This window comes from Phoxinus phoxinus, assembly GCF_949152265.1.
Source record: "Phoxinus phoxinus genome assembly, chromosome: 10".
Lineage (NCBI taxonomy): Eukaryota > Metazoa > Chordata > Actinopteri > Cypriniformes > Leuciscidae > Phoxinus > Phoxinus phoxinus.
The window spans coordinates 30,801,677-30,828,604 of record NC_136885.1 but is presented as its reverse complement, the minus strand read 5'-3'; the positions used below and the strand labels follow the sequence as shown (position 1 = coordinate 30,828,604).

The following is a 26,928-nucleotide window of genomic DNA, read 5'->3' as shown; positions in this document are numbered from 1 at the left end:
CACTGGAGTCCTTATATGGATGTCTAAATTTAGTGCGGACTGCTTATGAATCCAGACAAAGAGTCAGGTCCGAGAACAGTAATGTCCTGTTGCTTCCACCTGTCATTACTGGACATCAGGGCAGACCTCGATACAGCATTTCAGCAGAGCAAATTTCTCATTTGGTATCCCTGGGAATGAATTGGCAAAGCATTGCAATGTGCTTAGGCGTAAGCTCTCGGACTCTGTACAGGCACAGACAGCAGCTGGGTGTTCAGCCACTGACGTATGCCACACTATCAAGTGACAACCTGAACAGAGTTGTTGGTGAAATTCTTCAGTCGACAACAAACGCAGGAGAACGATATGTGCATGGGAGCTTGAGGTCACGTGGGTTACGCATTCAAAGGTGGCGTGTCAGACAGAGTCTACATGAAATCGATCCTATTGGACGGTCGTTCAGAAGACGGCGTACAATCCGACGACGAATTTACAGTGTTGCAACTCCAAATCAATTATGGTGAGTAAATTCCTTAAAAATCAACTTAGTGTAAATGTAGTAGCACAAAGTCAAGAGTAAGTTTCTCACAACCCCCTAGGACGTGATGGAAGTAGCAGTTACACAATTTCTACACAATTCCTACACAATTGTACAATTTCTGAAAAACACTGTTTAAAGGATCGTAGCACCAAAACACACTTGTAGCCAGTCAGCAGTAGGGGACATACATTCATGATGGGGGAGGTGTCTGTGTTGCATAGTATGTTTGTGAATTTGGGGGTGGAGCTATCAAGATATGGGTGTGATCCTTTTGGGTGGGTGGCGTGTCTTTTGCTGATTTGAAATAGCTACATCGTTTCTAAGAAATCACATACTGCACCTTTAAATCAGTTGTTCTCAAATTGGGAGATACAAATTAGAAATATGTGCTACCTTCCAAATTTGAGGTCTGCAGCTACAGGAAACAAAACTTTGTTGCATCATTTTCCTGTTATCTCTGTAAAGCTGCTTTGAAACAATCTGTAAAAAAAAATACTGTAAAAATTGCTATATAAATGTGACTTGACTTAACTAAAATAGACAAAGCATCAAAATCCAAATAGCTTATAATACTCTGTTTTCAATTTCTCTTAGGCACATAGACGGAAACCACAAACTTGTGAGATGGAGGATGGTGTTTCATGGCTGTGTTGATGGTTTCAGTCGAACCATTATCTACCTTGCTTGTCTAGACAACAACAGAGCCTCTAGTGTTTTGTCACAATTCATTGCTGGTGTTCAGAACTTTGGAATGCCATCTAGGGTGAGGTGTGATCATGGCCTTGAAAATACTGGTGTTGCCCGTTTTATGCTTTACAGGTTAGGATTAAACAGTCATAGTGTTATTACTGGCAGGTCAGTGCATAATCAAAGAATTGAGAGGTTATGGGCAGAGCTAAATCGAGTAGTGTCATTTCATTTTGTTAATCTTTTCAACTTTATGGAGGAACATGGTGTGTTAGATTCACTTAATGAGCTTCATTTATTTTGTCTTCACTATATTTATTTACCACGAATTCAAAGAAGTGCTGCTGAATTTCAGAACCAGTGGAATAACCATGGTCTATCAACTCAAGGGGGGCAAACTCCTCTTCAGCTGTGGCAAAGGGGCATAGTCAACAATGCAGGAATGCATAACCCAAGTATGAATGGTATTTATGACACAGACAGTAGATTTGGTATTGATGACAACGTAACACACTTAGACTTACAGACAAATAATAATGTTGTTGTTCCATCAATTAACATTACCGTCAGTGACACAACAATGCATACACTTGAGCAGACTTTTGATCCATTCGAAGATGATGGAAATCATGGTATAGATTTGTTTTGCAACCTTGTGCAATTTCTAGAAGAAAGGCATTCCTAAAATCATATACATGTATAAAAAAGGAACCAATCCCTCCCCTCAACAGATATGTGATTCGACAAATAGACTAACAGCACATTCAACCGAAAAGGTCAACACAAAATATTTATTTACTGTAGATGTGTAATCCACAGAAAAATTAAGAACACAATGCCATGCTTTGTGATAGCTTTAATACAATTACTGTCATAGCTTTTATGTTGATAGTTTTAGTTTTCTTCCATTTCATGGATCTTTGCTGTGTATGGGATAAGACCTTTATTAATGTGGTTCTGTGAGCTGAAAGCTCTATGTTTACATTTTACATCCATGTGTGTTTAAATGTTCTTCTTTAAAAAAAATAAAAAAAGATAAAACGTGTAAAACTTTGAAATCATTTTATAAAAGTGTTTGGATAGAGAAATCACATTGACTGAGATATTATTTATTTTAACATTTGATGCCCTTTGTTGAATAGGAATTAAATCTTGAATGCTTACGAAGCCAGACTTTCATACCAAAAAATACAACTCAAAAGTATGATTGTTGGTCCATGAATTGCAAAATGGAGCCTCCAGGTCACAACTTAAGCAAGCAGGTTTACTGCTTTTTTTCTTTGCATGATTGTGTCTATGGGGTGCAATATAACGTCTTTGTCTTTTTTTTTTAAAGCCTTATTTTTCATAAATTTCACCTTTATTGTAAGACGCTTTCTCCTCTGTCATTTGAACGACCGGTTGACTTCCTGATTCTATGAAACCCCTCCCTCAGAAACAGGCATGGGCTCAGATTGGTTAGTTGGGCCGGTGTGTTGTGATTGGCTAAACTGCGTAGTGCACGTTGTCTGGAAACTTCACGCCCATCACCTTTACGGCGAAAGTTGCATGTGCTCCGGTCAAATGTAAATAATGGTGTCAATACTGCCGTCAGTTTGAGCCAGAATCAGACCCAGAAAGCGGCAATGAAGAGAGTCAAGCAGAACCTAAGTGGCTATAACGCCAGCGCTGGCATTTGTTTACGTCCTTGATAAAACTAAAACATTACGTCTGAAATTATACATGCAAATACATTTAAAATGATTAAGTCTTACTTACAGGTTGTGGCCCAACAACGGCTGCCTCTGGGTTTAAAGTTGGAACTGCTTCATGTTTTAGTAACAGTTTCTTGTTTAATCCAGCATTGAATTCGTGGAGATTCTGGAAGCTGTCTTCCGTAAAATGCGCAGCACAGAGAGCCAAATTACTATTGTAATTTTCAGGAACATAATCAAACATAAATTGTAGCCATTGTTGACGAACTACAGCGTCCGTAGGAAGCCCGAACACAGAAGACCTGACAGCTGGGTGAAAATAACACACTTTAGACGGCATGGCTACAGCTCTCCACTATAACTCTTCCTCTTCGACAAAGCCGCAGAAATATGGCCACGCCCCTTTTTTTTGCATATTCTGGAGAGAGGGTTGATGTAAATGTGTGGGTTAGTTACGTATAAAACCCGGGAAGTATCTCGTTGTAGTCCCATTCGAGTCGTTTTTGTAGGCATTAAACTTCCTGATTTTTAAAAGACGATATCTCTGCTTACGTTGAACTTTCAGCGCAGCAACTTTGCAGATACTGTTGTTGTGATACGTAATAAGTGATGATGTAATACGCTGTGTTCATGCACCAACAGCAACATTACACACTATTTAAAATGAAAAAAGTGAAATCGCAATCAACCACCTCTTTAATGAAATGCAAAAACAAAAAAAGACATGGTGAACAACACAGTGCAACAATTCATCAGTAAACTTAATGAAAACAAGTAAATTCTGTTCATTGTCAACATCACTGGCAACATAAGGGCTACAAATAGAGTGCCAAATTCAACGGGGTTGGAACAGCATGAGGGATTGTAATTACTGAAAGAGTTTTCATTTTGGGGTTAACTAACCCTTCCAAGTTTTTTTTTGCCTTCACTTAACTTACTGAAAATCCAAACTGCAAGATACAATGAAAGTGGATTTTGCAACAAATTGTACAATTCAACCCCCAAAACATGAGTCAGGAACTGTATTGAAATTATTTAACTGCTGACTCTATTTATTTATCTGTGTGTGAACTTAAAACATAATGCTGAGATGGAGGCCTGTCCATACCTTATTTTATGCCAAAACCATGGGTATTGCCCAATGCAAAGTCCATGTTTTCTTGAAAGTCTCTATAGGTGGTGTGCAGTGGTAACTTTAAACAATTGATGCAGGTGTTTGCAATGGGTAGTTTAGAGATCATTTCTGCATCATGCTCTTGGTGAAGAAATTCAATTGAAGGTTGTGGAGAGAAGCCAATTGGTGGAACAGTACTGGCTCCAGTGGCAAAGGCAAGAATTGTTTCCAGCTTCTGTTTTCCTTCTTGATCTTAGAGAAAAAGCAACACATCAGAAATCAGATTTTTTAAAAACTGCATGCATCACTAATCTTAACTGATATAAAAGTGACAAGATACAGTGCATTATCAATTTCGAATGAGAAGACATTTCAGTTTAGTTTATACAACTGCTTAAAACATTTACCTTCTGCATCTGCAAGGTAGTCTCTCCAGAAAGGAACAACAACTTCTTCAGTACGTCTTCTATTGCTGCCAACTGGAGATAGGCGAATGGTAAAGAGGCTATCAACCAGATCAGCTGTGAGGGTTGTAGGAGACCAGCATAGAAGGGGGCGAAAACTCTCCGGGTGAGCTTGTATTTTGTCCAGCACACCAAGTGTTCTCAGTCCATCACGAAATCTTGGTAAAAAATCAGTTAAAGTTGACAGTTTTGTTTTCATTGGTGACTTAAGTTGACAAAAAACAAATATATATACATATACACACACAACTATAAATATATTAAAGGGGTCATATGATGCGATTTCTTGTTTTCCTTTTTCTTTAGTGTGTTATGAAACTGTTTGTGCATGTATAAGATCTTGCGAAACCCAAACTACTTTTTTTGGCCTTCCAAAAAGGGACATAATTAAGCTTTATTTACAACACTGTTCCAGAACAGTAAAACCAAAATATTCGACTGTGTGCTGTGCATTTTTCGGAGGACTGTTTCCAGAACCTCCGAGAAAACAAGGCCGGCTGTGCACAAAAGCTGATTCTAAAAAGTGGGGCAATTCCATCTTTGCAAGTACATTCTGGCGCTTCTCACAGACAGAGCCCGCACAAATGTTTTCATATTTTAAGAATTTGCTACTGACTATTCAAACACGAGTTTTGAGCAGTGGAGAGTAGCGCTTGTTTGTAGTTTCTACGATCCACAAATGCAGACATGGTTTTATGTTTATATAGTGTTCTTCTGCCCCCGTAGCACAGCGGGACGCGTAAAAACACAGTACAAGTCATTATAATCAGTAATTATGTCCCCAATGAAATAAAACCTTACTAATCTGATACGTTCTGGTTCAGTCCCACTGGCAAAGTTGATCGATCAGCTTGGTCATTGCATTTTCCGGTTCAGATTCAGGGTTGAATTGATAAGGTAGTACTGACATTATCACCTGTCATTATTGCTTTGGAAGTTGATGTTTCAAATATGGTAATGGTCGAAACATTTTCATCACACGCTTAAGGTATTTTGCCCAATCACAATGCACTGGATCGCTGGCCAATCAGAGCACACCATGCTTTTCAGAACAATGAGCTTTGTAAAAATCAATAATACTGCACAGTATGTGTAATTACTTTTTTCTTTTCTTTTTTACCTAAAACCCCATAAATATTGCATCAACCCAAATACACAAAATAATGTTCTTTTTAGAACCGTCATTTGACCCCTTTAATTACAACTCAAGGAATTTAAAGCCTATTAAACTATGCATAGTACGCATGTCAAATTCATAATTTCCAGTCACACCCAAGTACACTTTGCTAATTCGTGTGGAGGGTAGGCATAGTCTAGCACACTAAACACTAACATAAATCACAGGTGTGATTGGCAAAGTACAAAAAAGCAGGAAAATATACGCCGCACCTACCACACACACACACACACACACACACATCATTTATGTACATTTAATGAAATACAGTGCAAAATGTGTTCTGTGCAAATGTGGTTTGATTTGTAAACATTAGTTAATGTATTAGGCTAACTAACATGAACCATGAGCAATACATTTGTTACTGTATTTATTAATCTTTGTTAAACTTAAAAGAAATACAGCTGCTTATTTGTTACTTCGCAGTGCTAGGATAATTAATGTTAACAAATACAACTTTGGATTTCAATAAGGCTACTAGTAAAGAGTGAAATTAACATTAACAAAGATTAATAAATGCTGTAGAAGTGCAGTTTTTTAATAGTTAATGTTAACTAATGTAGTTAACTAGAGTTTAAAAAATTGAACTTTATTGTAAAGTGTTACCAATTTGTTATACACTGATTCAGATGTCTTGTGAGTTCAGTGTAGGACAGATTAGTTGTTTTAACCATTCATTAAAGTGAATCGGTTCAAAGGAGTCATTAGTTCGCGAATCGGGCGTGTAGCGGACGTGTAAACGTTGTGTGATTATCCCGGCAGTTAGGACATCCCACAAGAGTTTTGTCACAGAAAACTTCATCACTGAATAGGTTTTGTTTGTTTATTTAAAGTGTGGTTTATGTCAGCTGAATGTGCGGAACGATAGATACGACAATGTTATTTTAGTACAATTCACATCACCCAGCGGTAATTCAGGAAAAAAAAAAATATTCGAATGCTTCACGTGAAACTTCGGTCTTCCGACCTATTACCATCGTGTCAATTCTCAATTGATTTTGATTAATATGCGCGAGGGAGGGAGAGCAAGACAGTTTGAAGACAGTGAGAGTGCGCGCGCGACCAGCTCTCTCTCTCTCTCTCTCTCTCTCTCTCTCTCTTTCTCTGCAACATGAGCCTGTCTCAAGTGCAGCAGTCAGTCATCTACATCACCGATCAAATAAAGCTTTGGCGGGATAAAAATTTGCTTTGGCGGCTGCCAATTTTATTTGATTTTTCTCATTGAAATAGCAATGATGGTAAGAACCAAATATTCTAGAATGCTTTATTTGCATGATTTACGATAGCATCATTTTCAGGTCGGAAAAAACGGATTTCCAGATTTATCCGGAAGAATCACACCCCTGATAAATGGTCCACAGAAAACCCTGAACACAGTCTGCATGGATTTCAGCTCCTTGTTGGAAAAGCGAAAAAACTGAGGATACCTCTCAAAAGGACCACGCACTCTGTGTATCACTTGGAACATCAGGATGTCATCTACAAGCTGATTCTTGTCTTCCAACCTTCGCAGTGGCCTCAGGCAGCCAGTAGTGGCCAAATACTCCTCAAGTGGCTCAGTTGATGATAGCAGCTCTTCAAATGATTTACTCTCATCGATCTACCAGTAGATGTAATAAACAAAAGTTTAAAGTGCCGTAATTAAATGTCTAGTGTAGAAACAGACACAAACCACAACATTTTGTAAAACTGAGAAAAGAAATTACCTTTTTAATTTTCTCGTGCAGGTCACTATCTGCAATATCTTCCAAAACTGGCTTAACCAATTCGGGGCCATCAACAAGGGAAGAGAAGAGGGTTGGGGACAGAAAGCCTGCAGGAGGACCGCCGTGTACAAGGCTAACTGCTATGGCCCTACCTGCAATGAAGTACCTGTCCTCTCTCATGGCTAGAGAAAATGAAAATATTATGTATATGTTACAGTGCATGCATACAAAGACTTGACATATACCGGTACCTGTGATTTTTTATGTAATTAATAATCAATGCTGTGAGATTACAATCAATGCATACCAGTGCTGTCAAAGGCCAAGTTCATTTTATCTTCTTCTCCCTCAAACATTGGAGATAGTAGCAAAGCCTCCATTAGAAGTCTTAGAAATTCTCTTCTTGGTCCACCTAAGTCCACAGCCTCCTCAGCTACACCCATATCATCAGAAAACCTGACAGAAATCGTGTGACATGGATCGTATGTCCCTCGTTTAAAACCTCTAATAGCTCCATCCAGGACTGTGGATCGATTAATGTTAAACTTGCATATCTTCTGATGGTTTATTTTTGTTGCAAGATCTTGCAAAATATCTTTCGCTGGCACTGGACATCCTGTGATCTTTCTAAAACAAACAAGATAAATGCTTTTAATGAGAGTGGTATGCGTTGTGTTCAAGATCATTGACAATTTTGAACAATCTACAAAACATCTGTTGACTTTAAGGGGCAATAAACACATCATATGCAGGTAAAGCACCCCTTCACTACACTACAGACCTGTAAACCAATTAAAATAAGAAAACTATAAAAACCTAAATAAAAGGAAAATCACTTATAACAACAAAACTGCATCTTTGCTATTGGCTACCATAAAACATTTGAATTTGAACTAACCTTTCACTCTGTAGGCTTGCGAGTATGGCCTGATTCAATTCCTCATCATCAGAAGACACGTCAGACAGTGCAGACATTACTGTAAGATAATTATCATAGTTCCCTGATTGATGGTGTGTTGAGGTAGAGGGTAAAGCGGAACTGCTGCCTTGGATAGGTGAGAAATGTTGGCCAGTAAGATCCACAAGTGGTGGATTAACTGAAACACCTCCTCTTAATGATGAGGTAGAAGGCTGAATGGTGGTGGAAGGGTAGAGTGAGCACACTGGCAGCTGGCTAGACAAACTGCTTGCCGAATTGCTGCTGTGGTTTGGGGAGATACTTCTAGGATTGGTGAAGGCAGGAGTTTGAGAGAATAATGCTCCAGACCCAAGTGACGAAGCAAAAGATTGAACTTCAGGGGTACAGTTTGGTGGGGAGCCAGAGGAGGCAGCCATGAGACTGGTGAAACTGTCTGAGTGTCTATTTTGTGTCAAAGATGAGGAGCGCAGCTGCCTTGCTGAACCACTGTTTTCCTCACAGTTGCTGTCTTCACTGCTAAAGCCTGTAATATCATCCTTGGAAATACATAAAAAACATTTACAGATATAAAAATGTTCAACAGTAAACTGAACAGTCCCTGGAACCACTAGGATCTCTGCTTATATTTCTAACAATTATTTTTTCTGTCCCCTTCTATTTTAAGTACTCAGTTAGTTAAATTTCCTTTATTTTGAAGCATGTATACTAACGCTGCACTAGTTTATATGAACAAAACCAAATACATAGTTCTTTAAAAGCAGAAATATTATCTCAGAGATGACTGAAAACATTTAATCTGCTCCAATTAAGGGTTATTAGGGCCCTAGCCCTGAAAGTACGAAGGCCCTATTGTTTTTCTAAGGATTATTATTTCAGTGTTTTTGGTGCCCTTAATGTGCTCAAAAACTCTTTAAAGTTTAAAAGCCAGGCCAAAGCTGGTACACAGGCGTGGCAGGCTACGGCGCCCCCTATAACGGGATCTGAAATCTTTGACACATACAAGAACGTATTTGTATATATTAAACAAAGATAAACAATAGATTAACAAAATATAAACTATTAAACAAAGATACACATTATATAGGCCTACAGAGTGCTTTAATTTCAAGAAGGTCTACTGTTCAGGTATGGTCTAAAAAGAAATCTAATAAAGTAATCAAATGTAAAATAACACTGCATAGTTTATCATAGATAGATTAATGTTTATTAAAGTTATTCATTCAAGAGCTGTGAGTGATTTTCTCTTTGCCTTTGGTTGTTTGATTCACAGTAATATCGTCAGCATATTAGACTGCTCCCCCTTTAAAGCCGAGTGCTGATCTAATACTGATGATGCTGCACCATATTTTCTCCCAAAAATTTCCATAACGTCCATTTAAGACATAAACGGTGTTTAAGTGAATCTCCAAGCCAGTCATTTTGACATATTTTTTGTGTACATATGATTTAGACGCACACATGAAACCCAAATTTGCTAATCGCTTGTCTCGTCTATTTCGGAGCGCGCGCCGCCTTGTGAACAGCATCTCTTGCGCAGATTTGTGTGCTTTTAATAATAGCTCTTTTTATAAACGCATCCCGCAATTTAGCAACAGTATACTGCATTTTACAACAATCACCGATCGTGCTGATTCTGTCGTTAAGTTTGAGTTTTAGGGATTAAAGACAGCGCACTGAAGGGAAGGATGTTGCGCTGGACAGAATGTGACTATAGTTTTTAATGGTTTTACCTCAATATATTATTTTTATAATCTTTGGAAGCCGAAATATAAAATAAAATCAGACTAATATCACAGATCTAAACTGTAACCACACATTTGAATGTTTAGTTCTATCCTCCGTCGTCACTCATTCCAGTGCCCATTTAATACTGTGTTTCGGTACCCATCCCTATTTCGCACTATGCATTACATTAGCTACGCCCAACAAGAAGTTGGCTATTTAGGTTTGTTTGGAAAACGCATGCTCTGGAATTCAATATACTTCTAGAGAATTTATCCGATCGCCACTAAACTTGGTCAACATGAAGTCAAGACATTGAGGATGCTGAATTGAAGAAGGCTTTTTGATATCTCGCATGGTTTGGCTGTGGCGTTTAAACAAATTCATGGCAAAAAACAGGATTACATTATAATACATTAACTGACTTTGATGAAACTTCAGCTGTATGTTCATTGTAGGAGGCTGATCGCATGGATGTAACTATTGTGAGTCAAAGTTATAGCGCCACCAACTAACAGTTGCTGCAGTAAATGTGGCGTATTCAGAAGACTTTGATATAGTTCTTTTACATTTACCGGGTTTAAATTCATTTTCCCCGTCATGCAGAGTTGCCCTAAAGCCACTGGCACTGGGCCCATCATCGCCGCTTGCAGCTATATTTGTTATTACAATGCTCTGTAGGTCAATTCAAATGTGATGTAACTTACCAAAATTGGCTTTGATGGTCTAATGTACAGGGCTTTTGATTTATATATTTTATGTATGAGACTCGCATCCAGCTCTTGTCCAGCACGCAGTTTGGGTGAAATCAATTTGTGGCCACATGCCATCAGAAACTCTATGCTGAAAAACAGTACAATTTCATGCAAATTTTACAGCTAGAATTGACATAACCTTTAAATTCTTTATTATAATAAAATTATATCACAGGTTGGACTTCATATGACAATGTGGTTACCTCACATCAGCAGAGAGCTTTTCTCCGAAGGCATCCCTTATTTGTTCAGTGACAGTCCTCTGGTCCCAGGATTTCTGGAAATCAAATCCATTCAATATATGTCCTTGTTCATGCAACTGTTGCTTTGAGCGATGCTTGACAACCACACTGCTTGATGGCGTAGGAAGAAGGATGACATCTTTGTTGAAAGTATCATGAAAATGTGTTTTGGCCCTAGAAAACAAAGCAGATATTTGATATTTATTCTTCCACAATTGAAATCTGTAGCCAATCTATTCATCAAACATGACAATTTAGGATGATGTATTTTCATATTCATACCACAGCTATTTAAAAAAAGTTTGCGATCATTCATTTTATTATTCATTCCCTTAAACACTACCCTAAAACTGGTGACAGAGAGTACATCAAATTACCTCCATACATTTAAATTTAAATGAACAAGAACACAGAATTAGAAAACGAATGTTGTCCTACAATGAACTACAATAACACCTTTTTTTTGTAATTAAAATCAATTACACTGCTGAACAATAACCACTCATTTCTATTTCTCCCCATATTTTATTTATGACAATTATATGATTGGTTTATGTACTACGAACACTTATGCATTATTTCATAAAAAATATATATATATCAGAATAAGGCAGAAAGAAGGCCTATAATTTCTTTATAAAACGTCAAGGCCGATATATCGGCCAATAGTTGGCATTTTTTAAATATCGGCTGATAAGTTTTTCTGATTGGCCGATGTGTTGGATACGGTGAAGGACATGACAATTTTGGACTGGAATGCAACCTGTGTTCACAATCACAAGTTTCAGTCCTTTCAATGTAAAAGTCTTCTCTACTGACTGACTCGCTATTCACGGACAGGGACTATTTTCTCCAGCGGAATGAAGGCTTTTAATGATTTTACCAGTGTTGTATAAAGTACTAGAAAGCAATACTTGAGTAAAAGTACAAGTATGGTACTAGAAAAAGACTTTGGTAGAAGTAAAAGTTACCTTTTAGAATATTACTTAAGTAAAAGTCTTAAAGTATCTGATTTATTTTGTACTTAAGTATGAAAAGTAATTTTCTGATATTTAATGTACTTAAGTATTTTAAGTAAAAGTAAAAAGTTTTTTTTATTTTTATTAAAGCAAGCGGTTAACTTTGTTTGTGAACTTTATTGTGGATTTCTTATACTAGGCATACTATTAACTGGTACAACCTGTTGTTGTTTGTGTTTTGTAGCCTGTACTTGTGTTATCGTTTATCTCCCACTGCATGTACCTTAAGTTAGCTGCTCTACTAAGAAAAAATCAGTCTGCAATAGTGCACTGTTCTGTACAGCCTTATAATTCATTGTATTTTTCAAAAATATAATTTTATATTCAGTGCAATAGCCGTATACAGGGTTTTATAAATACAGAGGTCCCAAAAGTGATCTTGCTAGGGCGTTCGGGGGCATATTATTTTTCCACTGTCATTGGCAAAAAACATATGTATATCTGTGTTAAATAGGAATCCATTGTAATAAAGTTATTCTCATTCTGGGCACAGCATGCAAAAGGCTATTGCTCTACCTGCTCTCCTCTCTCATCTCCATCTCTCGTTCTTCTTCCCTCAGTCTCTTTATCTTTACCTGTAAATCTCCCCTTCCCGAAGATGAGCTTTGCAAACTGATTATTTATGTCGGTCGTTTAAAACTTCTATTGTAAATCAGCGGTTTAGTTTAGCCACTTCACTTGCATCTTATCTCGTGAAGCGTCGCGTTGGGATTCGCGCGCGGCCGCGGCTCGCGCTTCCATGGTAACAAACAAGCTTGACGCTGAAATAGAGTGTGCGCAATGCAATCTAGGAGCAGTGATTCGCCAAACCTCAAACCCACATTTCTTCTGATTTTATTTTGTAGTAACGAGTAACGAAGATGCTTAGTGGAAATGTAGCGGAGTAAAAGTATACATTTTATCTAGGAAATGTAGTGAAGTAAAAGTAAAAGTTGACATAAATTTAAATAGCGAAGTAAAGTACAGATACGTGAAATTTCTACTTAAGTACAGTAACGAAGTATTTGTACTCCGTTACATTACAACACTGGATTTTACTTCATGAAAGTTGCATTGATATACATTTTGTGGCTTTAATATTTGAATTGAGTGGTAACCGTTTTATAAAATCCATAAGCTACTCGAGACTAGTGCTGTATCGTGAATAAGTCACGGCTGAAGGGGTTATTATTCTGCATTGTGTCGTGCAACGACGCCCTTCAGCCGTGACTTATTCATGATACAGCACTAGACTCGAGTAGGCTACCTTATACATAAAGGCAGTCAATTAGAAATGTATTAACGTTATATACTTTTTCATTCTGAAAATACACCGAGAGCTTGAAAAACACAAATAAATCATATATCGTCAGAATCCATGTGTTTATTATCCTAACATTGCATTAATCAAAACCAGACCCGTTGGGTTCTTACCTTTTCCTTGACCTGGAGCTCCAGTTGCCAAAGTGTTTCTGGGTCTGATATCGCAAAGATCCTCCAGTTTGACTTTGGCCTTGAGATGCAGCTTGACCTGCCGAAGCATCGGCTCGTGAGCTGCCAGGCCTGAAAAGTGCCCTCATTTCACTTTCCACCGTGCTGTATGTAGTGCTAGTATTACGTGCGGATGAGCCTGTCCTTGGTCGCTCAAGGGACGAGGCCAAAGATGTTACCGTATCAGGAGATGATAAAATATTCCGTAAAACTCCAATAGCTTGCTGAAGTGCACCAGCGGCTGCCTCATCTACCTCACCTGCCATGCTGATCTGGACCTGTCCCTCCCGGTGAACCGCGATCGCGCCACTCCAGACGTGCCTTCCGTTTCCATTATACGCCTTCCGTTTCCACTATACTCTCTCTCACATACATACATTATTCTTTTACATACACATATTTTTTTCAGACATACATTACATTTTCTTCTTACATACATTTATTATTTTTAATATATACTTTATACTTTAAATACATTTGAATATTGTAAAATGTATTTGTGTGCGTTAAAATATTAGAATATAAGAGTACATTTTAAGAACATGTGCGTTATAAAATATGGGAACATGAGAGCAAAATATAAGCAGAAAGGAGATGTAAGTGTGTTTGTGAAAGTGTACAAATGTATGTATGTGAAAGGAGAATGTAAGTGTGTGTGAGAGAGTATAAATGTATGTACGTGAAAGGAGAATGTGTGTGTGTGAGAGTATAAATGTCTGTATGTGAAAGGAGAATGTGTGTGTGTGAGAGTATATATGTATGTATGTGAGAGGAGAATGTATGTGTGTGTGAGAGTATAAATGTATGTACGTGAAAGGAGAATGTGTGTGTGTGTGAGAGTATAAATGTATGTCGTGAAAGGAGAATGTGTGTGTGTGTGAGAGCATAAATGTATGTACGTGAAAGGAGAATGTGTGTGTGTGTGAGAGTATAAATGTATGTCGTGAAAGGAGAATGTGTGTGTGTGTGAGAGTATAAATGTATGTCGTGAAAGGAGAATGTGTGTGTGTGTGAGAGTATAAATGTATGTACGTGAAAGGAGAATGTGTGTGTGTGTGAGAGTATAAATGTATGTCGTGAAAGGAGAATGTGTGTGTGTGTGAGAGTATAAATGTATGTCGTGAAAGGAGAATGTGTGTGTGTGTGAGAGCATAAATGTATGTACGTGAAAGGAGAATGTGTGTGTGTGAGAGCATAAATGTATGTACGTGAAAGGAGAATGTGTGTGTGTGAGAGCATAAATGTATGTACGTGAAAGGAGAATGTGTGTGTGTGAGAGCATAAATGTATGTACGTGAAAGGAGAATGTGTGTGTGTGAGAGTAGAAGAATGGATTTTGGCTTGTACGGCCCCTCATACTAATACATACATATACGGTATCAGCATTATGATCTCACCATCTCTAGCATTAGTAGGGTAGTGGTCCTGTACCTCACCGTAACCATCTGAAGGACCTCAGGGCATGAAACTGAATGGTGTGTTTAATGCAGTTTAAAGTGTTGAGGAGAGAGAGGCCATGGAAGCAACCCATCGTCTCACTCCAGGGATCTACAGCACGAGTCTCTTCCTCCGCCAGCACAAACACACACTCAGCAAATCAGCACACTAGACTTCACTCGCACCAGGGGTTCTGTGCAAGCATCTCTTTGTTCCTGTGCATTCTCACATGCTTTGAAGCCTGTACCTCGCTTGATTGGAGGAGGCAAGGTGTGGCTGCCAACTTCTGCTGTTTTGCTGAATTGCACCGGCTGCATTTTAGAGAATCGTCACACTGAGACATTTAGATGATGATGTGTTCTTTATAGAAAGAGTTTTAAGTGGTTATTCCAAATTGTGTTTTCATGGTAAACATCAGGCAAAAGGCTCAAGATAATATCATCAAAATGGCATGAGTCGTGGCTCACTCTGGCCAAAGTCTTCTCTCAGGAAATGGTTACTTCCCTGTGCCGACCCATTACTAACAAACAGAGCGGTCTGCCAAAACCAGAGCGGATGTAAAAACCTTACAGTGAGAAAACATACAGTGACAAAATGTGATTGGTACAGACTGGTCCAATCAAGAGGTTGCAGGTCTTCATTGGTTTAATTAAAATCGTGCTGCGCTGCGCAGACGGCATCCTATGGCATCAAAATACCGCACACAGCTTTCGAATCGCTCTCGCTATTCTTGATGTTAAGTGTCAAACGGTCTGAACATCACTTGGCTTTTTTAATTTGGTGTGAGATTTACTTGGGCAGAGTGAGAGAGTGAGACAGAGCTTGAAAAATGTCTCACACCAAATGCACGAGAGTTGGCAACCCTGTATAAACACTAACGTCTACGGTAGTGATCAAAATAAAGTAACTTAGTGCTTCAAATAACGTTTGTATTGATTACATTATTACGTCACCAGGTGGCAACAAGCGAATGTTAAAAAAATGCATTAATCATTCGTTCAAGAGATTTGTTCAAAAACACTGATTCGTCCAGTCATTGAATTATTCATTAAAGTGTGTGCAGTAATTACTATTTTGTCAGAACCTCTAGTAAATTACATGCTATTTTGTTTAGTTGTATATGTTCAGAATCGTGGGAGAAACAAAAAAAAAATCATGATTCTTAATTTATCCAGAATTGTGCTGCTCTATTGAGTATATTATTTATATTCCGAATATAAATTAGATTTGCATAATTGTTCAAATGTAATTTTTTCCCTCAGCAATTTTGAGTTGCACAAAAAACATGGTAATTTCACCTCAAAATGCAAAGATTTTTTTTTTTGAAACTATATGCAAATAATCATTATGATTTTATGACATTTTATTTTCATAACAATTAAGCATACAAATTTGCAGATTTAGTTGAAAATAATTGAAAAAATCATGAAAATAATGACAGAATATGGGGGAAAAAACCTAATGGCACAAATATAGGTTCCATTTAGCAAATTATGTTAAAAAAAATTCTTCTTTTTTTTTTTTTGGTTGAGATTGATCCAATAATACATTAATCACTTTTTATAGTCTTATTCTGTTTATTAGTCTTAGTTTATTAAATGCGTTAACCAAGATTTTTTATAGGTTGCATAAAAACATCAATATGCTCATTGGAAAATCGTGCCTGTGGCGACATTTCTGCAAAATGATATTACCGGTATGTTGCGTTTTGCAAAGTGAAATGTCCAGTGAGTGGTGCTAAATCCATGTTCAGTTTTATCAGAAACAGATGAACGTGAATCTGGCAACATTTTATTACCTTGCTTGTTGTACAGACAATGTATAATTAAATAAATAGTATTTTTTCACAATTCTTTCTTTTAATTGAAGATGCAGCCTGTGCCATATGACCATGTTGTGTATCATTTGGCTTAATACATTTTGGTCGCTGCAGAGAAAGAGCGAGCGAGAGAAAGATACAGGGAAGAACAGGAGAGATAAATCACAATTGAAGTTTCTCTTAGATGGAATATCCCTTCCCACTAGCCCAGTGCTCTGTGAGGCTGGGTCGCCATGGCAACATTGTTTGATCAATGCTGTGGGTGATGTGTGAGACAGGAAGACCTGCAGGGGAGACAGACAGAGAGAGAGAGAGAGAGGGATGTCCCCCGCACAGAGAGACAGAGAGAGAACAGCAGGATTATTGTGGGTTTATTCATGAGGCTTCTGTAAACGCCGTCTGAGATTACTTGTCAAATGATGCAGATGAGGTGAATGAATGAAGTTTCCAGTGTCAGAGCAGAGCTTTATGAGCAGTTTGAGTTTTAAAGCAACGATAAAGTGATAGTTCATTCAGAAATGAAAATTCTGTCATAATTTACTCACTCTCATGCCGTTCCAAACCTGTGTGACTTTCTTTCTTCTGTGGAACACAAAAGAAGATACTAGTTGAAATGCCTCACGCTGCGTCCGAAATCGCATACTTCCCTACTATATAGTATGCCAACAGAATAGTATGTCTGAATGCAATCGAAAAGTCCCCGGATGATCTACTACTACCGGTGCGCATTCGATGGACACTTTACTATCCCATGAGGCCACAGGAGAGGATTTATGAATGGCAGTGAATTGACGCAACCGATGCTGGTCGGTCACTTGACAGTAACAACATGGCAGATGTAGTAGGTCCGAGTTTCATTCATAATATATAGAACATACTTTTTTAATACTCGCGGAGTAAGTTCAAATTAAAATGTAGTACCTACTCAGACTGTATGCGATTTTGGACACAGGGTCAGGGTTTTTCGTCCATACAATGATGCATATTAGTGAATAAATGGAGAATAAATGGGGACTCCTGCATAAGTCTTCTGCTCAGGTGTTTCTCCTTAGAAAAAGTCCCCTACAATCTAATTTCCTCTCAATTCAAAAGAGATCTCCACAATGTCTCAAACTTGACAGAAGTTTACATTTTTCATCTGGAATTTCGTGAGAAACACCATAAAAACAATGGCCAAAGTAAACATAAATAATATCCCCCTATCTAGAGTAACCTCTGAGCAATATGGATTTGCCTCTGCTGTTAAAGTTGGCATGAAATGGAAATTACGTTAGTCTTCCCTACTGTAACGTATGCGAGTGAAACGGAAAAGAAAAACTGGGTGGAACTTTTTTTGGGAATCTTTCTCTCTAGACTTTGTGCAGATTTGGAAAAAAGACTATTCCAAAACATCAATCTTTCATAGCTTGCTGACGTTCGTTCTTGTTGTTTTTACCACTGTAGTTTTGTGATCCCATGACCCCGTTGTGTGACGTCCCATGAAGGTCAAACTCTGACCTCCGAAATGTTCATTTCTCATGTGAAGCACCCTAAATATCCAGCCCTAGGTATTGATTTTTACAAAGCTTCTTATCTGTGATATTCCTTCAGACAACTAAAAATACTAACAGCCGAATTTGTTGATATTTAGCCAGAATCCAATTCCATTACCAATTACAAGATTGATTGTTGTTGTTATCCAATGGACGATTGTAATTTCGGTTGACGGGATCCTTCTTCCAGTCCGTTTGCAATGTGATTGTACAATCTTTTAGAACATGTTTTTAACATTGATAGTAATAAGAAATGTTTCCTGAGTAGCAAATCGGCATATTAGAATAATTTCTGAAGGATCATGTGACACTGAAGACTGAGTCTTCAGTATATGCGGGTGAAACGGCTTCTTGAATAAGAAAAAATATAGGGTGAGACTTGCTTTTGTCCATTGGGATTTGATTGGATTTTGCTATTACTGTGATCTCAATTTTAATTAAAGATTACAAGGGCACATTATTTAAAAAATAAATAATCATGTGCATGGATAAATCATTTATGATAAATTCCATGAAAAAATAAGAATTGTCCATTTTGATTACATGGTCACTTTAAACACTCTTTGCAGGATGTCCTATGAAGAGATCTTCAGCACCTGAGGGTGGAGAGGAGTAGTTTCTAGTTTGAGGAAGAGCTCTCGGCCATTAGTATGTTCCACAAACAAACTCCCATCATCCTTTCAGGGAATCAGTTGCGCTTTCTGAGCATGAAAGAGAGCAGATGTCCTTATCCCACATACCACACGCTCTGTGTTGAGAAAGACCAGCTCTTCTTTCTGTCTGTCTCTCTCCGCTCTCGCTGGATTGATGTTATGAAGCTGTTTGTTACTGATGGTCGCAGCCATATATAGAGCACGTGTTCCTCCACCTGTCACGAGATGCTCCGCGCTGTTATCAGTCACATATCAGTCTCTCTTCCCAAAGCGGTTTTGTCACAGTATTATCTCTGAATTTCATGCAATGAGTACGAAAGCTAATGTAACGTTTTGAAACAAAATTTGTGTTTACAAATGACAGGTGATCTGACCAATCATACTTCGCCATCCGCCATTTTGTCCGACAAAGCAGTCAGGAGAGTTAGTAGATTAACATGGGAGGATTTGAACTTGAGAAACGGAGTGTACTGACGCCTTTCCGCGGTTAAAAACAACACTTCTTATATTCATTCATGTTTATTTGATTATATAAATGAACTGAGGAAGAGATGATCGGTTCACTAGCAGATTTAACTGAGTCTCTACAGCGATCTGTCAGACACATTAAAGAGCCATAAAACTGTATTTATTGTTTACATTTATTTTAAAAAATGACCAAATTTGAAAGGTGAGACTTTGTTTAATATCAAAAGTAACTGAAAAGTAAGCTGGTCTGTCCTGTCTGTCAGCGTGTTGTCAGTCTCCTCTCTGCTCCGCTGTGTATTTTTCACTGTGTGAAAACATGGTGTGGCGTGAGAGTGGCGTAGCTTGTCGGACATAGCGACAGTAACTAAGGGGGGCGGGTCTTTGCGAACGGTCAATTCACTCTTAAAGAGTGACAAACCAGTTGCTATTATAATCATTTGGTCATGGAAGAATTTGATGAGAAATATTTGAGTTCATATTGAGATCTCTGACTTTTGTTGCAGACTTTTTTTTCTTGCTAAATCTGAGCATAATTTGAGATATTTTTGATTATGGAGGTCTTTTATATAGGAGGAAAATCTTTCACCCAAAAATTAAAATTCTGTCATCATTTACTCACCCTTATGTTGTTCCAAACCTGTATGAGTTTCTTTCTTCTGCTGAACACATATTCTTCAAAATATATTATTTGAGTTATTGTACCAAAAGTACAGTAATACTTTTAAACAGTATTTTATTCCTGTGATGCAAAGCTGAATTTTCAGCATCATTACGGTCTTCAGTGTCGCATGATCCTTCAGAAATCATTCTAATATGCTGATTTGCTGCTCAATAAACATTTATTATCATTTTCAAAGTTAAAAACAGTTGTGTTACTTCATATTTTGGGGTAAACTGTGATGCTTTTTATTAGAATTCTTTGATAAACAAAGTTCAAAAGAACAGCTTAAAATATTTTGTAACATTATAAATGTCTTACTGTCACTTTAGATAAATTGAATGTGTCCTTGCTGAATAAAAGTGTTAAGTTCTCTAAAGAAAAAGGGCTTACTGACCTCAAACCTTTGAACGGTAGTGTATCTCATTTAATTTTTCTCTCTAGACTTTGTGTAGCAGATTTGGAAATATGACTATTCCAAAACATCAAACTTTGCTGACGTTCATTCTTGTTGTTTTTACCACTGTAGTTTTGTGATCCCATGACCCCGTTGTGTGACGTCATATGAAGGTCAAACTCTGACCTCCGAAATGTTCATTTCTCATGTGAAGCACCCTAAATATCCAGCCCTAGGTATTGATTTTTACAAAGCTTCTTGTCTGTGATATTCCTTCAGACAACTAGTAATACTAACAGCTGAAATTGTTCATATTTACCCAGAATCCAATTCCATTATTACAAGATTTATTATTGTTGTTATCCACTGGATGAGTTTAATTTAGGTTCCAGTCCGTTTTAAATGTATGTGATTGTACAAAAGAACATCTTTGCATATCACAATTTTTGAGTAATATAACATTAATTGAGTTGACAAAAATATTAAGCTGCAAAAACGTTTTTTAACATAGATAATAATTAGAAATGTTTCTTGAGCAGCAAATCAGCATATTCGAATGATTTCTGAAGGATCATGTGACACTGAAGACTGGAGTAATGATGCTGAAAATTCAGCTTTGCTCACACTTTATAATATATTCAAATAGAAAAGTGTTCTTTTAAATTGTAACAATATTCCACATATAACTGTTTTACTGTATTTTGATCAAATAAATGTAGCCTTAGTGAGAATAAGAGACTTCTTTCAAAAACAATAAAAAAACGTGATTATTCCATACTTTTGATAACCAGAGTGTACGTGTGTGTGCTCTATGTTTATGTAATAAGAGATTATAACACCTATACAAAATAATAATTTTAAAAGAATTAGTAACATCTATTTAAAGTAGTTTTAGAATGTTTTGATTGCTAATGCTAGCACTGTTTCATGTCGACTACCCATCTACATGTGTCAGTAGAATGAGGCTCATTATCTGAGTGTTTTGCAGACATGGGAGTGTGTGTGTGTGCCGTATGGCTGCCAGGCACGTGCCGTCACAGATGGGTTAGTGTGCGATTGCGGTGGGTGAATGAGATCGGCCTCGGAAGGGCGCGGGTGATCGCGGTTTAGCATTGATAGCTGTTTTCTTCTGTTTCTCGTTTTCTTCTCTGTGGTCAGAGTCCATTACTGAGAGCCTGTGTAATATGTGTTTACTCATGTCATTGGGTTTCAGGAGAGATTGTATCTCCCGGGACGCTGGAAGCCACGCTGCAGAAAAGCATGAAGCTTTTTGTCTTTTTTACGAAGAGAAATCATCCTAGAGAGTTTTGCTTAGCTTTTTTTATGTAACGTTAATGTAATGCCTCAGGTAACCCGTGGATATACTTGGTTGTTGCTTAGACACTCGGCTGTTTGCAGTGGAAATGGAGGAATTCAAGGACGTTTTAAAATCAGTAGATAAGGTTAGTCAGTGATAAGCGTACGTCACAAACCTCTCAGAGCTCGGTTTCCAAAAGCTCTCGATCTGCCATCCTGTTGCCATCAGGCCCATTTAATGGCAAAGCCTTTTGTCATGCAAAACCTGTAAAAAAGATTTTTCTGGGTAGTTAGGAAAAGTAGCTTGTTAGTGGAAAAGCTACACTATTATAAAATCAACTGAACTAGTAAAAATACTGTTAAGTTAGTTGTGTGGCTACGTTTTGTGTTTAAAGTCCCTCACGTAGCTGTGATGGACACCTGAGTCTTCTTTAACTCTTTCTCTCTCCCTTTAATGGCTTTGTTTTCCACCCCATGCACTCTCAATCGTGTCAGACAGAAGTGATGTGAGTGAATCAGAGAGCAGAGCTGACGTAGCATCTCGTAAGCTCATATAGTGTGTGTGTGTGTCTGTGTTGATGGAGCAGATGGGAAGAGTCAGGCCGCAGCCACGCATGGTTTCCTGGCCTGGGGTGATGTAGCAGGGACCTCAAGCCTCTATAAATACGTCTCCCAATGAGACCACCAGCTGGGACGGCCATGTCTATGGTACCCGTTGTCAATCTGCTAGTGCAAAGAGCCCAGAGATTTTTAGACATTTGCTTAACCTTACAAATTTTCACCATGAGAACATACAGTAGTTTTCCACCATCGTTATTAGTGATGCAAAAAATGTTTTGGCTGAAACTGAGAATTCTGGAGCCACTGAGTCAAACCAAACTGTTCACTTGAATTTGATAAATCTTATGAATTATGTATTTAAATATTTTCAAGAGATTACACTAACTTCCTTTAAAGGTACAATATGTAAGACTTTTTTTTATCAAAATATCCAAAAACCACTTGCACAGTGTTATATATTTCTTTCAATTGTGTGCTTACATTATCCTAAATGTTTCCAAGAATTTGTAAATTCAGAGAAATTCACAATTTTAAATAGTGCTCGTCCCTTGTAACTTGTCGCCTGTCAATGACGTAATATCCGCGTTATAGTAACCATGGCGACAGACATGGACAACTGCGTTACGTCTAGCAGCACGCTCACACTGTTGTTGTTTCGTTCAAACATTATGGACCATGGCAAGCAGACTTTGGGACAAAAGGAGAAATAAAACGAGGATCAAGATCAGCGTGGCGTTTTCGAGATGCTGAGAGCTCCACGTCCGCGACAAACTTCGACTTGACGAGACGCCGCTCTTGCATGTACTTTATTAGACAGGTGAGCAAATGTACATAAAACAAATCAGTGTTATATAGCTCAACATGACAAAATGTTAGAATATGATCAGTATGTTATTCTAATGTAGATCTAGCTTACTGCTAGTCTCATACAGCCAACAAACTAACACATTATAACTTTCATCAATATATTATATTAAATAAAAAAATCTCAGAGTCAATGTTTCTGTTATTTGAGCTTTTCAAATTGTGGTTTCTGTTTATATTTTCAGCCAACATTTTTGGTCTATTTTCTCCTACAGTCAAAAAACAGGAAATGTTATTGCAATTTCACCTGAAATTTCAGTGCTTCCCCCCTTCCCAGTAGGGTTTTCCATTTGTCATGGTTTCCGAAGCTTACTTCTTTAGAATTGGGCCAAAAGAAGGTATTACTAGTTTTTGGTACGTTTCGTCAGTGTTTTGTTAGTCAGGATGTGCACAGCTCCAGTATTATAAGCATAAAGTGAGAATGCATCTGTTCTGTAAGCAGATATGGAATTAGCCGTTTTAAGGCAGATCAGCAGTGCTGTAGATGGATGGATGGTCTCTCTTTCAGCTGTAATGAGTCTAACTCCTTTCCACAGCAATATTAAGCACTCTGAATGTCCATTCACAACATACCATCAGACCGTACAGCATACATCACGGCCAAATGATTACTGTAAGTGCACCCGGACACAAGCTGTGACGTACTGTATGACGGACGTGGTTTTATTTCTCGAAATGTGTTTTTCTCTTCTTGGTGAAGTGCTGCATTATAACGCAGCTGCGCACAAAGGAAAGTGTTGCATGCCGTACATGTTACTGTAATTATTGTCGGAGCTTTTTTTTCATAATTGATGGCAGTTAAAAATAGATCGTCTTGGTTTGCTCAGTAGGCCTATCCCCTGGGCAGAATGCTTACTGGTGCAGAAACGACCCAACTTTAAATTGAACGGGAGTGTTGAAAGGAGCTACAGTCGTGCTTTGTGGGTATTTTTCTTCCACCTGACATCCTCTCTTCTACAAAAGCATTTCACTGTACATTTCACTCTGAGCTCATGCCTTCTAAAGAGATCCAAGGCCTGTTGTGAATACAGCCACTTTTGTAACACGAATAATAAGATATGAATGTGTTCTAATGGAATGTCATGATTGACGCAAACAGCTTTTCAGGAGAATATTCTAGAGGCGCAGGCACTGGTCCTTCAACCGTCCACGCAAGAAATAAGAGCGCATTTAAGTCATTAAAGGTTTGATTTACATTCATCAATTTGATCAACTTAAAACAGTTGAATTACCTTAAAACCTTATCACAAGATTAGTGAAGAAGAGTGATAAAAGGTAACTTTTTCATGCAACAGTGATACGCGGCGATTCTATTCCTGTGACATCGCGGATGGAACAACAACATACAAACTATGGCAATAATAGTCGTGTTTATATGCTTTATTTAATGTGAAAAGCGTCTAATGTGAGGTTGAATATCATTTTGCCTGACCTTTATAACCTTTATAAGGAAACAAGAACATTCAAATTGTCAACTGAATGTGAACAAAGATGGTTTCAGTAACTCAAGTATGTATTTAATAGATAAAATTATGAAATATTTATGAATTTCATTAAAGGTGCTCTAAGTAACTTTTTTTACGTTAACCGAACAGCTTCGGAGTCATTGGAATAGTTATATGACTTTTTTCGGGTTGAATGGTGGTCGTCTCGCACCCCCCGAGCGCCTGTGAGCGGAAAAACCAGACTTGCAACTTTGGGCCGGCGGCCCTCCGCGTCAGAAAGTATCGCGTTATATCAAGTCTCGCGATGTAACGAATTGCTGTACGGCACTGCACACGTACATTTATATGATATCATTCTGAGTATCATACATACCTCATTTGACATGGCTCCGTGCGTTCGTCGGCGGCTTCTCTGAAAACAAATGCACGTGACCAGAGGGAGAATATGGGAGGGGGGAAAGTTGCCAATGGTTTTACGACAGTTTTCTCAAATATCTATTCCGAAACTATAGGGGGAGCTCTAAAACGAAACCTGCGAGAAAACAGCGAAGACATTTCCAAACCTACTGAGTGCTGCTTTAAGTAGCCTACTTATCCATTTTGTTGCGAGAGCTGTGCGCATGCCCACACACTCTTCTGATTGGCTGTGATTTTTGCTAGATTTTGTCACGTCTTGTCATGTTGCTTCTGTGGACAGACAAATTGGTTGTCGCTGGAATCTATTGCATTACACCTGGTTAAGACACGGTGTAACTGTGAGGGTACGTTTACACGACAACGATATGCTTAAAACTGAGAGGTTTTTCCTTTGAGTTTTCCGCGTAGAGACGACACCATTGTCAAAATGATCCACACGGATTGCGAACACGACAAAAACCCTGTTTTCTGCTGCCAGGCCATTAGATGGCGTTGAAATACTATAGACTGAACACGTAATGTGTATGTGCATGATGTCATTGTATTTAGAGATTTGCATTTTTGATATTTTCAAAAACTTGTACTTTGAAACCCGTTTTCAAAAGTTTGCGTTTTCAGGCACCCAAAACTCCGTTGTAGTGTAAACGAATGGCCAAAACGCATAAAAAGTTTTAAGTTTTTAGTTAAAAACAGTGTCGTGTAAACAACCCCTAAGAGCTTAAAAACTTCCTCAAAAGTCTAAAAACTAATGGGACATTAAAGGTAAAAAAATTAGATGGGAGGAAAAATAAGTCAATGGTTTTGTGTTTTCGAGAAACTTTGTGTTCCCTCGTAAAAACTGTGCCGTTCCGCTGAGAAACTTTGCATTTGTTCGCAAAGGGGAGCGCGAAGGTTTTGCGAGCGAACGCAAAGTTTCGCTGGTGAATGCAAAGGTTCTTGGGGGAACGCAAAACGTTGGCGAGAGAACGCAAAAGCATCCGCGTATTATTTTTCCTCCCATCTCATACTTTTTCATGTCCCTTTAGGGCTCCGTACATTCCAAACTTCTGCAACGTTGACCCCAGACAGGTGAACATTCATAAATATTGGCCAAATATTTATTTTGATTTATAAAGAATAGCGATTAAGCTTTCCAAAACATTCCACTTATTTGTATAGTTTGTGAGGCAATATCATTTATGTGGCAGATGAGAATGAGAATGATGAAAAATACATAAAGCATGAATTCAAAATCTAACGCACATTGTTTGGTCTTTATTAAAATAAACGTCTCTCTGTGTGTGTGATGCAGATCTGAGCTCTTTGATGGGTCTTTATGGAGAAAGAAGTGCTCTGATGTGGCTCAAGTTGATCACACTTCACTTCCAAACCTGTTTTTCCCCTCCTGGGCCCAACGAGCAGCGCAGGATGTTAATTGCAGGACTCTGGTGTTGATTGCTTAGCCTGTCGTCTGCAGTTTCCTGTAAAATGCGTTTGGGCTGATCTGTCTGGGCCGCTCCAGCTGACGCCAATAAGCATAATTACACACTGTTTGTCTGAAGAATTACCTTGCTTTAGGGTGTTTGTTGTGGAGTGCCGTGTGTTTACGCTTTAATATTTGCGTAAAATTCCTGGCCTTAATGTGAATTACCTGTGCACATCATTCAAAATACGATATTTTGTCTTCATAATCTTTTACTAAAATGTAATTCTCCTTTCAAACGACTATCCTTTTCGATTGTCCGGCCTGAACTAGCATGTTTCTCGCTGTGTGTTTGTGAGAGTGGAAGTATCTTCTTGGTGAGCTGTGGAAGGATAGAGCCGGTCCCCAGTTTGCACTGATTCTCCAGCTTTATTCTTCTGGGGTTTGGCCTATTTTACACTCTGCTAGAGCTTCACGAGAGAAGGCCTGG

The 26,928-nt window shown here is 38.2% G+C and overlaps 2 protein-coding genes across 6 annotated transcripts in view; one reads left to right on the top strand and one right to left on the bottom strand.

The window, feature by feature from the left end:
• Positions 1-26,928, top strand: part of rims2a (regulating synaptic membrane exocytosis 2a) — a 191,120-nt gene that overhangs the window by 53,791 nt on the left and 110,401 nt on the right. The gene's annotated exons all lie outside the window — the stretch shown is intronic.
• Positions 4,011-13,762, bottom strand: LOC307005673 (uncharacterized protein; the record flags this gene model as incomplete). The annotated part of the gene is made up of 9 exons (XM_079626044.1): positions 13,433-13,762; positions 10,962-11,174; positions 10,711-10,846; positions 8,261-8,817; positions 7,670-7,989; positions 7,363-7,544; positions 6,998-7,256; positions 4,423-4,536; positions 4,011-4,267 (listed from the first exon to the last, which is right to left on the bottom strand). The coding sequence occupies exons 1-9, from the start codon at positions 13,753-13,755 to the stop codon at positions 4,011-4,013; spliced, it is 2,361 nt and encodes a 786-aa protein (XP_079482170.1). The 5' UTR covers positions 13,756-13,762.